The sequence below is a fragment of the Onychostruthus taczanowskii genome, unplaced genomic scaffold, assembly GCF_017590055.1.
Source record: "Onychostruthus taczanowskii isolate IOZ18803 unplaced genomic scaffold, ASM1759005v1 scaffold93, whole genome shotgun sequence".
Classification (NCBI taxonomy): domain Eukaryota; kingdom Metazoa; phylum Chordata; class Aves; order Passeriformes; family Passeridae; genus Onychostruthus; species Onychostruthus taczanowskii.
The window spans coordinates 1,117,216-1,132,530 of record NW_024507324.1 but is presented as its reverse complement, the minus strand read 5'-3'; the positions used below and the strand labels follow the sequence as shown (position 1 = coordinate 1,132,530).

Genomic DNA, 15,315 nt, shown 5'->3' with positions numbered 1-15,315 from the left:
ATTAATTTAATAATTCTATCAATATACAGCTTGAAGCTTAGTTTAATCAACCCTTTAGAAGTTTCTTTATGACATAGCTACATTAGCTTACATAGCTCCATACTAATAAGTCACAGAAATAAAGTAATTTGCTTACTGCGTAGATGTTTCTTTTAGGAAATTAGCACTTTTTCAACGTTTTGTACTTAATGAGTTCTAAGCAAATCGTTTCCATGCTCGTTTTCTTAATAGACCAAAATAAATGGATTTTTTTCTCAAAATATTCTGTGCTACAGGGTCCTTTTGTGATAAATCTATCAATTTTTTTCTATTATATTTCTTTGAACAGTTCCTATGAAATGCAAAATAAGTCAACATAATTCCACAGATCATGTACATAGCTAGGGTTAGTTATCAAGGGCCACATAATTTTAATTTTGTAATTCAATGCCAAGCTGATTATAATAAACTGCTACCTTCTGTGTTATTTATCATTTTTTTTACAAGACGTGCTTTTTTGTTTGTTACTCCCACAGGTATTTTTCAGAAATTAGATTTGATTATAGCAATTTATTACTTCCAACATATTTGAGGGGAGCCACAGCCACATAAGGACAAAATTTATCAAGTGCCCAAAATACACAGTATATATAATACACTTTGAAATGTTGATGTATGGGAATATTATGCAAGGAGAATTTCCTGATAAAGTGAGCCTTGCATGGTAACTGTACATGTCTCAGACTATACATATGTCTCAAAAAGAAAAATTCCTCTTCTGCTTTGTTATTAACAGAATTAGTAATCTATTTTTTCCTCACCCTAACCAGGTTCTGGGTTGCATTTATAATGTTAATGTATTTGATATTATATATACCCTCACTTGTGAATGTTGACTCATTTGTAATGTTGTTTTTGTTGCTTTTTGAAATTAGAAGAAAGAAGAAAATGTAGAATAACAAAAAATTAATGAAAATCGCTCTAAACTGACTGAAGCCTGAACAGTTTCAGTCCTTTTTCCTGTGGAATGCTGTATTTTTCATACAATGAAAAGGGTGCTAAGAGTAGAAAACCTCTGTGCATCTTAAACCCTTTTTCTACCTTAAAGAAAAAGGACTTCAGAGCATTCTTAATTATGTATTCATTGCCCGCATTTTATGTTTGAACCTGTGAAAACACTTCTTAATTCAGTGGCAGTTTGGCAGACATGAAATGCACAGTCTGGTTCTCACGTATTTGGTTATCTACATATTACATTTTCTCCCCTTTATGAAAACATTAAGAATTGTTTTTATTTTCACTGAAATAGTTGTTAAAAAAAAAAAAAAGCAAGTGTGGATCTATGCTTTCTGTACTTGTCTGTAGCTATGATGGGGGGCTGTAGTTTTGCAAGTGTTTGTTTGCAGGATAAAGACCTAATTCTTTCCAGACTAGATTCTCTTCTTTTTTTGTTTTCTAAACCAATTGTAAATAAGCTTCTGTATATTGAAATGTGTGCAGCAAACTTTACCAGGGGATTTTGCTCTTTGGATTTCTAAATTGGTTTTTAGAGCAATCTGTCTGTTGCCATTTTATCTATTTAAACAAACATGATAACAGAAAAATGCAACTATGGACTGCAATGTTATGAAACATGAACTGTTGGAGTTAACACAACTGTTAAATCTCACTAATGATTCTATCACCAGTAAAATACATTAGCACCAATAATTTTATTTAAGTAGGTCATTCATCTAGAATAAAAAGGTAGAAGAATGTGAATTAAATGCCAAGCGTGCTAACTCCCCTGTACTTGTTAACATTGAATGTGATGCCCTGTAGGCCTTCCTCAGTATCGTTAGGAATAGATTACCTGTCAGGAATATGTATGGCATATTCAAATAAGCACTGTGCATATTTTAAAAACTGATATGATATGAATCCATGTAGACCAATTTTAATAGTTCAAAATGAGTCATAATTCTTGTTAACAATACAGTTATTTTTAAAATTTGCAGCAATAGTGGTCCTTTTTTATTTTCCTTATTGAAATTAAATGATATGCCTTAGGTGAGTCATTCATCACTGTTAAAGGAACTCACCTTCTGTTGGAGATTTTGAGTTTTTATCCATATCTATAATTCATTCCCTACCATTTTTAGTTTTATTTTTCTGCATGTCAGTTGCTAGGTGTATTTTTGTATGGTTTTGTATTTTTTTTAAATGATGACAGTATTTTGCTAGAAGATTGTATTTATATTTTCCTGTATGGAACAATTAAGTCACAGCTTCATAGTGAAGGATTTCCCTCTGCAAGGGAAAAATACATAACTGAATTTGCATTTTTCGTGTAATAATCTAGTTTGCTTTCTTGTAATGTACATTTTCTAAACTAACATATAAATGCCATCCCTTGGGGCAGGGATAAAGCAAGCATTGACTTTGAAAACAAAGCTAATAAAACTTCAGGATGAAGCATGAAGAAAACAGTTTATATTTTAATGTAGTGCAGGAGTTAACTAAATCATACATTTAGATAAAAATATTTCAATTTGGATTATGGAAAACATTTTCTGCTTTAAGTAAGGGCTAACAATAAAGACTAACATAAATACAATCAATGATAAAACTGAAGTATGGTGTTAAACAAATAATTTGTTGTAGTTAGTCTAACTTGTGCTGTCCCAGTGTATATTTAATGTTTTTAATACAATATATAAATCTATTATCAGAACAGATTGTGAGCCTAGTGCAATTCTCTGTGTATTGCATTTCTGCAGTATAGGGTGAAGAGTTCACATAAGCATTGATTGTGCAACAGATGCTGTTCTGGGGGACAAAGAGATTAATTCTGCTTTGTCTTAGAAATGTTACAAAGAATCTCTTGCAGAAGTATCTTAAATTGTATTAAGATGCCAGCAGAAATGCATTGCTTCTGAAACAGATTGGAAAAGTAAACAGATTTTTGGGATGCTACAGTTATTCAATTGATTTGTGCAGCCTCGTCACTCCTGTTAATTATGCTGACGAAGAATCAGTCCTCCCTTTCTTTTTTTTTATTTCATTGTAGTGTGCTTACACTTCTAAAAAATGAAATTAATAACTTTTAAGATTTGGGGTTTTTTTTGTTAATTCCTTTTCTCTTTCCAGGCCTGAGGTGTGATAGTTGCAATTTTGGATTTAAAGCTCTCAGATATTCTAATGAAGATGGATGTGAGCCTTGTTGGTGCCACAGCCATGGCTCTGTGAGCCAATTCTGCAACCCTCTCTCCGGACAGTGCAATTGTAAAGAACGAGTGAAAGGGCTTCTCTGTGACACCTGCATGGACAACTTTTATGGGCTGGATGGAACTGGTTGTAAGGCTTGTGACTGTGATGCTTCAGGGTCCATTTCGGGAACCACGTGTGACGCGAGGACGGGGCAATGTGCGTGTAAACCAAATATAGGGGGAAGGCGCTGCGATGAGTGCCTGGATGGGTACCACAGAGTGCAGAAAGGTCGCTCCTTCCTTTGTCTGCCATGTAACTGTGAGATGGCAGGGACAGTAAATGGCTCTCGGCTTTGTGACAAATCGACAGGACAATGTCCTTGCAAAGCTGGTGTGACTGGCCTTCGGTGCAGTCAGTGCATGCTGCAGACGTACAACCTCAGCATGAGCAACACCCGTGGCTGCCAGCCCTGCCACTGTGACGCTCTGGGCACGTTGGCAGGAACAGCTTGTGATCACGTTTCTGGGCAGTGTGTCTGTCTGCCTCAGCACCAGGGGAGAAGGTGTGATGAGTGTAAACCAGGTAAGGAAACGGGAAGACAATCAATTTGATGTAGTAAGTTTTGCTTTGTTTTTTATCTTTTCTTACAGTTTTTAATACGTGTTTGGACAGCTTCACGTCTGACATGTCTCTGACATATGTTATAATTATTTTTCCGTTTCTTCCTAACTGTGTGAGTGAGAAGGAAGCATTATTTTACTAATCACCACCAAATATTTATTCTATTTTCAGATGTTGTACAATTTGTATTATTACTGCAGTTTCAACATGTCCAAAATAAGGTTAGGCTACTTCTAGTTATTGAGAACATATACGAATAATCATGTCCCAATCCCTGAATAAGAGGTAAATTGGCATGATCTAATGAACAGCAGCTATCCTCATAATGAAAAATGTGGATTTGGAAGGCAGAGTGCATGCTCTTCAGGAAGGGCACTTCATGCATAAAGCTGAGCATGGCAGGAGGCATAGAGATGGTTGCTTAAACTTTGATGAGGCTGGCAAACACGCCACTTAGAAAGCATTCACCTGCCTTGCTGTGTTGGGGTGGTGCTGGTTTGCACAAGAACTGCTTACAGTTTGGCCCTACAAGTAGGTGATATTTGCAGCTTGCTGCATATTTGTTCAAGATTTTGTGCCATATTTTTAAACAGAGTTTAAAAGTTCATTATAAGTGGGGAGCTCTGTAGTTTTATTTCAATGTTTTTGTTTTAAAAAGTAGGTGGGTAAAGTGAAACTATAGGTAATGTTAGCCTACCCTTTATCATAATATTAAACAGATAGATTTAGTTCAAATTAAATACATATGCAATTTATTCAAGTAGCAGGTCACATTAAAAGGTACATTATAGCTCCATTGGTTTTAATATGCCATTCAATAATTTGAACAGAGGTTAAAAAAGCTGCTTAACCTCCATTAAGTATTTTTTTAAATGCTTTCATTTAAATTATTTTAGGTACATATACTAATAAATAAGGCAGCATTCTGTTTTTCTTGGTTCCTCCTCCAGTGCTATTTGACCTGCTAACCCTCTATAGCAGCCACTTAATCAGAGATCGGCAGAGGAGTGATGTCAAGGCTCCCCAAGTCAGTGACCGCCCTTGTCCTTGGAAAAGAAAGGCCAGGGTTTATGCAGAACTAAATGGTTTAAAAAGGTTTAATTGATAGTGTGAACAGGCTGGTTTGTAGAAAAGCTTACATTGCACTCAGAGGAATAGTCCCACAATAGTTCCTGGTAAAAAGAGAAATAATTAAAAAAAGTATTTGTGTAAGTATTATCTTTAAATTTTCTAACTAATAGCTTTAAGCATGTATGTGCTGGGCACTGAGCTTTCTGCTGCAGGTGAAAGTGTCAATTCTTATCTTTGTAAAAGTACTGTATTACTCCTGTTAGAGCACAGTGAGCTGTGCTATTTTCGCTGTTTTAGTCAGAGCTTATTTTGATGTTTAATATTTCTAACTTTTATATAAATATTCTTTGTTAGTATGTGCCAAAAGAAATTTTTCTCTGAAACAGGGATGAGTATAAAAAGTCTTCTATATAGAAATATAGAAGATTTTAATTGGTTTCAAGTATTTAGACATGTCCTGTGGCTTTTTTTTCTTATCTTTGGGACAAAGATAAGAAAAGGTGCTCCAGATGTATAAGAAAATGTACTCCAAGTATATATGTAGCCAAGACAGCCTAATTAAAGCACACACAAATTAGTTAATACTGGCAGCCCTGAAAACATACTGAGGATTTTTGCGTCTGTTGGGACATTTCAAGTCTATGACAGAAGGTAAGTGGCATTTAAAATAACGTCCAAGGGTAGCATATCTTTTATGTGCTTTGACAAAATCTGAAAAGTTTCCAGAAGTTACCAAAATCTTAATGCAGAAGTTTCCAGGAGTTACCAAAATCAACTGAGAAAAGATCAAACTGGTTGTAGCTTTTCAAAATTGTTTTATAAGGAGATTGTTTTTCTTAAAGCACTTTTTGGCGCATTCAGCTGTGTGTTTCATCTGTTAGGCTGTATCCATGACCTCCTGTTTTCCAGTTTGTTTTCATACAAGTAACATTTTGGTAGATTGACGTACACTTATTTTTTCTTTAAACTATGGTGTATGCAAAGAGAGGAATGCTTGATTCTAGCATGAAACAAAATGAAAGAGCAGTTTTACCTTGTACGGAAACTTGCTTTTGAGATGTCTGTTTTGAGATGGGGGTTGAAAAGAACCCCCAGATTGTTGTGAGCACTTTGTCCCTGCCTCATTCTGGAACTGTGTTGCTGACTGGGATTTGTGCCATACAAATCCTATTCAGTGCAGGTCTGGGATTTTGTTATGAGAGCAGCAAAGCTGTAAAAAAGAGGTTTTGTTTTGTAAGTTTTTTACTCCATAACCACAGGTTTACATAGAATGCTACATAGTATGGAAAAGATGTAAAGGAACATGTAGGATGTGTGTCTGTGCACCAGTACTGAGGGTTTGTGCACATACTACCTCTCTTGGCCAGAAGAATGTGAATTATCTTGTGATAACATTGCTGCTGTGGATAACTGCATTTTGAAGCCCAGCCTATGGTTAAGATATGAGCATAACTGCCATAGATGCTAGGCATGTAAAAGTGCTAAGGAATTGGTCATGTGTTCCTGCTTTGTATGGTGGGAGAAATACTAAGAGGATGATTAAAAAAAGAAGCAGAATACTTTGCTATGACTTTCATTCTTCCTTTTGAAAAGTGTGTTTGATTGACAAATGTGATCAGTTATGGTTGAATTGGAAAAAAATCTGAAAAAGAATAAGCATAATACTAGTTACATACATAGATCTCAGAGAGATTTGCAGTGGCTGTCTTAAAATTGGAAATTGGCTCTATTGTACAACAGTGGATCCTTCATAAAGCAACTTTTATGAGCCCTTCTAACCTTGCTGTAAATTAAGCTTGCATTAAGTTGTTACTCTTTCCTAGATGGAGTAAAATTCTAGATGGTGAAAGTAAATAATAAAGATTATGACAAAGAGTATGAATTTGTAATCTCATATTTCCTCTTTTTCTTCTACATTTGATCATGGTAATTTACTTACAAATTAGTTGGGGAAAGAACTTTTTGTCATTTTCGTATCCCTCACTTTAAAAAAATAAGTTTTGCCTTTACCTGCTACTTCTGGGGAAAAAAAAAAAAAAAAAAAAAAAAAGTAATTGTGATAGTGTCCAGAAACTTTTAGAGCATTTCTACAAGATTATAAAAAAATATCCTACCAAATCCTTCACTGCTCTACAGTGGTTTAGGCAGTGTGGCTGTAGGAGAGCCAGGATGTTTAACACTAAGGTGTAGATTATAATTAGTGATTTCACAGCTACGATAAAAGCAGTATATGCTGAAATAATTGATCCTGCTCATGGAAAACAAATTTATTTTCTAGAGATGTGCTTATTTGCCCATTATAGACTTCTCTTAGATGTTATTTTATACAAAAGAATCATGGAATCATAGTTCTGTGCAAAATTTCAGATGGACAAGGACCTGGTTTAGCCTGATTGCTTATCACTTACTGCAACTATGAAGTAGGTCCTGAAGAAGTGCTTTGACCTTCTGCACGAGTCCAAGGCTTCAACTTGTTTCCAACCTTCCTGTTCGGTTCTTTGAGTGGAGTCATTCATTGTGCTCAGGAGTGACATTGCTGGGAAATGGTCTCCTGTATTTATGCACAAGATGGGCACTGCAGAGCGCAGAGAAGTGCCGCAGGAGATAATACATGCTGCCTCACTAATAACTTCAGGCTATTTGCTCTCTGTTCTGCCTCAGTACAGGGCCTCTCTGGAATAAAGTGCCAACAGCGTGGTTTTTTATGATGCGAATGTATGTTAACTGGAGACTGATATCACTTCACTGTCCACTTGAGATTTATCTCACCGAGGACCAGAGGCTAAACTTGAACAAAGATTTCAGCAGTAAAATTCTAATGTTTTCAATTTGTTTAGTTTCTCTTCTATTTGGATATGAACTCACAGTGCAGCGCTGCTGCAAAGACAGAGAATACCACCCTAGGGGTGTATATATAGAGCTATCTCTTCTAAGACAAATAATGAGGCCTTGGGCAATATGACATGTTACAATATAATTTTGGGCTACTTATTATAAAGGAGGACATCAGGAAGTTATTGGACAGCAAAAAATATTCAGTAGCTGAGAACATGGCTAAGAAACTACTGATTGAACTTGATGTGGAGAATAGGGTAAGTGTCTGAGAAGTCTGTGCAAATGCTGCATATCTCAGTAGCAGCTGAAATTTTCCTGTTGAAGTTGTACAATAATAACTAATAGCAACTAGCTAAGGTAGATAGAAACTCATATCAATGGCCCTATTTTAGGATTCATGTTCCAAGATAGGTAATTGTTGTTGTCTAGTGTCTCTTAATACTGTGGCACCAGGATTGTTTGCAGAGCTCTCAAGCTACATTTTTAATAAACTGTACTCCTCCAAGGGGGGAAGGGAAAAAATAAAGAGAAGAACAACTTGTGTGAACAAAACAGTTAAATATGTATTAATAATCAGGTAAAAATCGAAAATGCTTTGGAAACTTATGTATTTATATTTTTACTAGTGTGTCATTTCTTGAATTGTCTTCTGATCAGAAATAAATTATTAAGAATGAAATAAATCCATACATTGTGAAATAGACTTTGCAAGTGGAACAGCATCATTAAGAGAATGTGTGTAATAGCTCTTTTTTTAGGAACTTCAGGTAAGCTTGTAAAAAATGGGTAAATTCTTAAATGGCCAGATTAGAGGGGCATAAACTGTATCTAACTGTATTTTTCAGTAATAGATGAATACCAGCATAAATAAAGATTGCTTGTGAGGGCAATAGGATGAAAGATGGCATAGCAGAAGCATACCAAATATACTGTGGGAAATGTGAAATGAGTGCTCAAATTCATAATTTGAAATAGTACAGGAACAGGACAAGATTCAGGGTGAAAGCTGTTTAATACCAGATCAGTAACTTTCTTTTATCAGTTTCTTAGTTTTTGTGAAAGTATTAGTGTAGGTTACAAGCTCTATGTTAAAGAGGAGTAAAATATAAATATGAAATGCTCATCAAGTGTTTTTCCAAAGAAACTGTCTTATTTCAAGGATTAAGTCAACCACTGGTTGAGAAAAATGAAGAGACATTCTTAAGAAGATATGTGCATTTCTTATGGTTTGCAGCTGGCCGTTTTCTGAGCTGAGGTCTCAGACTGGAATGGATGAATGTCTCTTCTCTGTATGTTATTTTTTGTTGCTACCACTTGTGCTGCATTCATGAGTATTTCTCACGTCTTTGGTCTTTACTTTCCCCACAGACATGTTAATGTACATTAACATGTACAATTACATAACTATTTTCCATTTGCACTGGCTAAGAGTCTGAAGAGAGATAACCAACATTCTCAAACTTTCTTTTGCAGGTTTTTATTTTTCTCCATCCAGCGTCACTGGCTGTCTGCCATGCCTGTGCCACATAGCTGGTTCTGTGAATCAGATCTGTGATAAACTCACTGGTCAATGTAGTTGCCAAGATGCCTCCGTAACAGGACAGACATGTGAACGTTGCAAAGAACTTTATTTTGGATTTGACTCTGTCACAGGGAGGTGAGTGTTTCTTTTTTTTACAGGTTACTTTTAACCTCCTTGTTACATTTTTCCTCATGGCTCAGAGAAAGGTTTAGTGACAATGGAAAGATGTGTTCTAGGAGGTTAATCATTCTATGAGTTCATGTGTGCACTCTGATTTACATGTGATACATTTCACAATCCCCTGTGCTCCCATGAGCTGAATGAAATAGAAATTTTGCTATGGATTTAAGTAGTAGCATCATGAAAGGTGTATAAGGCTAAATTATAGCAATTTGTTAATGGTTTCCTTATGTTTTCTCTGCATCTTCAGTGAGATGTGTTGTTTTCTGAGGTGTTAAGCATTGACTATTAAAATGTAATTTGGCATTCTTACAACTAGTGAATGCTATTGAAGATTTCAGGAAGGTTTAATGGGGGGCAGCAGGGAGAGAAGGGGAAAACTACAGATATCCCTGACTTCCCAAATTTCTTTTGGTAACAGCAGTACAAATATTCACTGCACCTTTACTCTTAAAAATTTGTTTTTCTGAAGTAGTGCATTCTTTTTCAACATTTTGTTATGTGCCACAAGGTAAATTGTATTTCTCATGCAGGCTGGCGTCTTTAGGTACATGGATTCCCTGGATTATAAGGGAAAAACATATCTGTATAGTGCACTGTTATTTCAACTATTACGCTATCTTTTTTTTTTTTTTTCCCCAGGATCATCTTTCTTGCCTAGTCCTCACAAGCTCAATTTCCTTTTAAAATATCATCCAGAAAGATAGCACAGCTCTTATACTATTATCTTTTCATGCAGACTGATGGTGTTAAATTGTCTTGTTATATTTGGTATTTTTGCCTTTTAAAAAACCAAACCCACATACCACAGGCAAAAGCAAAATGTGTACAACGTTCCCCTCCCTCTGCTCCTCTCCCCTAACTAGTGTGGGGTAGACATGCTTTTAGGCAGTGATTAGTAATGTCATCCTGCATATATTTGACATTATTCTGCAGATTTTTCACTTTAACTTTTATGTTACTGTCTCTCATTAGGAGATTTTTTAAATTATTTTTTACTGTTTCGGGTCACAGAGGCATCTGCTAATAGGCATAAAGTAACCTGTTGAAATAAGGACTTCCTATTTTCACTTCCTGTCATTTCTAATGGTGAGAAATAAAGTCTGTGTAATATTAAAGTTCCCTTTGAAATATATTTTCCTTAATGATACCTTTTTATTTTAGCTGCTTGGAATAGATTCTCCCCTCGCCCCTCAGTTTTAGCACATTTGTGCTAAGCAATAGCTTTTCTGAGCTAGGTACTGGCTTTCAAATACCTGCATTTTAAACTGTCTTTTGCAATTCAAAATGTGGAGATATAAATTATCTAGACCCAGACCTTGTTGTAAAGATAGAAAGTTTTTAGAGTTCTGGGATTTGAATCTGAATTGGCTTTAATTCCTTAATACTAGTTAATCCTCATGGCTGTATTGTAGACTACTCTGGTTGTACATTAATGTGTTGAACTTGTGTTGCATTTTCTTGGCTCTCTTTTCATTGTTGTCATCTTGGGCAGTATACCTCTGTTTCTCAAGCAGAAACTTTTATCCACTGACAATGATAATGCAGGTCTTTATTTGTTAATCTATTTTATTATATTTCTTTAACTGTTAATATCTTCATAAAAAGAGTAATATGCTTTTTGTTTCTCCATAAAGTTGCCAGGTCATTTAAGCCATCCTTGCTCCAAGTGTCTTTTAAGGAGAGAAAAGGATGTGAGCTATCTGTCGTGGCAAAGACATATCTGTCTTTGCACAGCAGCACAAAAGAAGCAGAAGCTGTGATAGACAGAGATTGTGAGGCTTTAAAATTCTCCCACTCTGAATGTATATGTGAGCTGATTTATTTTGTGGTGTTTTTGAGATAAAACAGGAACTCCATATTCTTTAATGCATTTCAGGTTATGAAGCAGGAGAAGTTTCTTGGCTTTTAATAAATTAGGAATACTGAGTGTTTGCAGCAATCTGAGCAGGTCTGTAATGCTTGTGAGCGTCTGTAGACATTTGAAATGCTTTACCTAGGTATTGTTTACTGTAATGAATTGGTCACTGAACATCACAAATTGTTTATCTATTTATATATATATATCTTGACAGATTACTGTTTATGAAATCCATTTAGCAAGTGAGGTTTTCCCATAAGAATGAAAAATGAAGATTTTAAACAGATTGCTGGAGAGGCTCTAACTGCACCTAGAGAGTCAATGTAATAAAGGTTTCTCTATATTAATATTACAAAAACCATTTATCCTCAGAAAATCAATATCACAATTCATCTTGGCATGACATTTCTCTTTCCATGTTTTAAAAGTCTGTTTTCCTTGATTATATGTAATTCTGTTTTAATAAAACTCAAATATATTTGGCATAGAGTACCTTGAAAAGGTAGCATTTGACAAGAATACTGCAGATATTTTTCACATGATTAAAAGTTACTTATATTTTAAAATAATTGGATTTTTTTTGAAAATTAATAATTTACTGAATCCTTAATTCTGACTGAAAAGTATGAACTATGCCTAACAATAAATCCAGTTCTAGTTTTTTGCAGTTAAAAAACTGCATGCATGTGATTAGACAGAAATAATGTGTAATCCCATGGAGCAGAATATGATGAAATACCTGCTCTTATTTGCAGGATCAGGAGCCTCATTCAATATAGGTGAAGGTGGGGAGCCTGCACTTTTCCTGGAAGAAAAATGCAACAAGCAGAAAGGAACAACCCCACCCACTATCTCACAGATAGTGAGAACTATCACTGTGACTATATGGGTATTGAGTTTGATTGTCATGTGTGAATGATAATCAAAACTAGAATAATCAGGCTACCCTTATTCATAAGAGGTGCAACAATATACAGGAACAATAGGAGAAGCTTATCTTTCTTTGTGTATTTATCAAGAAACTTTCGTTAACAACCCCCCCTACTAAATATCAGCATGTAATGAAATTATGAAATAATAATAAAATACTGTCTTAATGAGCAATTTTTTTTTTGGTAACTTAACTGGATGTTTAGTTAAAATACTCTAACTGGGTGTTTAACTGGGTGTTTAGTTAAAATACTCTAAACAAATCCTCTATTTTAAGGGGGATTTGGATGCACTGTCTGTAGATGAAAATACTTTTGAAAAAATTGCCCTTTTCTCTTGACTATAAAAGAGAGCAAACTGCAGTATAGTGGCTTCCAAGAGAGAATGTATTTTATTTATTCTCAAAAGAATATTAGTCCATAAAACAAATTTGCAGCTTATTTTGCAGCTTTAGCTTTTATCAGCCTTTTTGAGGGTGTTGAATGATTCCCCAGGAGATCACACAGCACGAGCTGCTGTGGAGTAAAGGAACTCTAATACAGAGAGCTCTGTGATAGGCAGAAAATGTATGGGAAGAGTTTCCTTAAGCTTGTTTAAAAATCTGTCACATTTAATATCTATTTCACTGATAATTGACCTGAATTTTATTGTCCTAATGTGAAAACAGTTTCCACCTTCCTCTCCTCTCTCCCTTGCCTTAAAAAGCTGATACCTAAAACATAATTGAATTCACTTTTTTTTTCTGCTTTCATGAAGATAGTAGGAGATATAGACCAAGGTATAATGGTGGTGACTGGGAAAATGGCAAAGTAGCTTGTGTAAGGGCGCCACCACCTATTTCCTTGGGTCTGGTGAAACTGGCCAAGGAAAGATCAGCCAAATATAAATTGACTCTTGTTTAGTCTTAAGGTTAGCAGAATAAAGGGGGCAAAGCATGACTGCCTTGTGCTTCTCTGGTGTTTTCTTTTTGCTGCTTCATCACCTTGGGACCTGGCATCTGGAGTAATTTAAAATTCCCTTGAGGCTGATGTTGCTTATGTCCTGAGGATTGGAATTTTCTAGCTTGGGATAAGGGGAGGGAAGTGCAAACTTCCCAGTATGTTTTAGTTGCAATGTGTCTTCCCACCTGTTTCCCAGACCATGGCTTTTCAGATTTCTTTTAGTCTGCAGCAATTCAAGTATAGTGAAATTAGAATCTAAAGTGGGAGGTTTTATTTGCCATTGTTGACTTTGTTATGAGTAATAATGGAAGTCTGTATTTCAAGGGGTAACATAGCAGTATTTGTAGTCATTTGCTTTGCTTAATTTTTGACGTCTTCAAACTCTGAATATTTGTACAATCTGACATCTGTATCTGTGCTATAAATGAGTGTCAGTGGGGAAATAGTGTATCAGGTGAAGAGGAAGTTGATCACAAGAGGTTTCACATGCAAAAGCCAGAGGATAAATTAATCCTGAAAGTATTTTACTGGTGTCACAGAGATTCACAGAATTGAAGCGTGGGATTTGTGCAATACCAGTGCTTTTAATTTTTTTTGTTCTTTTTAATTAAGAAATAATTTACTTGTAGATTTAATTAATTATTCACTGTACTTATTTCAAATTTTGTCCTTCAGGCTGCAAAAACATTGTGCTTTCTGTTATAATAGTATTTTTTCTGATTTGTTTCCTGTCACTATTTTAATGTAAGGTTTTTTTCCTTTAAGTTTTGGTCACCGTTCATTCTCCTTTATTCACAGCATGTTATTTTTTTCAACCTTAAGTTGCCTTTGTGGGCAAGAAATTATTAATTGATTTATTTTTTCCAACAAAAGCATAGTTTTCCCTGAGGTAGAATGTTACCTATTTTGTGCAGGAACCTCTTCAGCTGGTTACATATGTATCACTGTACTCTGCAGCTCTCAAGAAAGGTTGTGTGAGTAAGGATGTAGGACTGAGTGCATAATGTGGTTATTACCAAACATTAGTGTCCAGTTTGTGTATGGATCAATATGTATAAAAGCTCTTTAATTCTAAGCCATTTTTATATAAATTATATTATTCTGGCAGTGAAATATTTATTTTTATGGTGGGCACCTTTTTTGTAAGTTTTTTAAAATCAGGCTAATAGATTTTCTGCTCTGTTTCAGACTACTGAACTGTTTATGATGTTTTAATTATATTGCCTAAGAATCTTTTAAACAAAACCCTACTGTGCTTAACTGAAGTGTTGATGTGTGTTGATGACTTCCTTGATTTGTTTTTGTTTGTAGATGTCAGCACTGTAATTGTCATCCTGCAGGAGCCATTAGTGGGGCTTGTCATCTTGTTACTGGACAGTGTGTTTGTAAACAATTTGTAACTGGCTTGAAATGTGACAGCTGTGTTCCCGACGCCAGTAATTTGGATGTCCACAACCTCTTTGGCTGCAGTAAAAGTAAGTGGATGTTAGGTCCTAAAAGCATGTCTTTCAAATTAAAGTTTTTAGTTGATTTAGTGGGTATTGAATTAGGGCAGCAGTAAATTATTCCCTCCCCACCCCCAAATATAGGATCATTGAAGTTTTGGTGATTTTTACTGTATTGTAGGATTGTTTCCTAGAGAGATGTATAAAATCCTTTGTGTCACTACACCTTAGGCTTGTAGTTTAACCCAGGGGAGAAGTGATAACCTGTAGTTTCCTTGCACATTTTCTTTGTAGTGACCATTCCAGAGTTCATCTTTTAATCAAGAATGCAACAGCATTTGTACAACTTATCGCTTAGCCCCCTTTTCTGCCACTGACAGGAGGCAGGATACCTGCCTTCAGAAGGTCTGAAGACCAGAAGGTCTTTTGAAAACCTGCTCCTGGTGATTAATTCCAAATGCTCTCAGTGCAATGCAGCTTTGCCTTTCTCCTCCTGGGGCACTTTTTCAGTCAGTTTGGGAAAATATGTGATGTGATGTAACAAAGAATCATAAATTGGCATGTGTAAGGTGGGGTGAATGCTATATTGAGGGTCAGATCATTAATTGTAATGAAACAAATTGCAGTGGAACATCTGGATACCAAGGTCACCAGCTCACAGTCTCCACGCTGGCAGTTATTAAAGAAGAAAAGGCAAAAGTATATGTCATAAGAAAATTCAGTACTTAAGTTGTCTTTGGG

At 35.5% G+C, this 15,315-nt stretch overlaps 1 protein-coding gene across 1 annotated transcript in view; it reads left to right on the top strand.

The window, feature by feature from the left end:
* USH2A (usherin) overlaps positions 1–15,315 on the top strand; it is a 372,299-nt gene that overhangs the window by 58,360 nt on the left and 298,624 nt on the right. Inside the window, exons 12-14 of the mRNA XM_041426677.1 lie at positions 3,109–3,750; positions 9,169–9,352; positions 14,441–14,604. Of these exons, the coding sequence (XP_041282611.1) occupies positions 3,109–3,750; positions 9,169–9,352; positions 14,441–14,604 (990 nt within the window). The remainder of the gene's footprint in view (positions 1–3,108; positions 3,751–9,168; positions 9,353–14,440; positions 14,605–15,315) is intronic.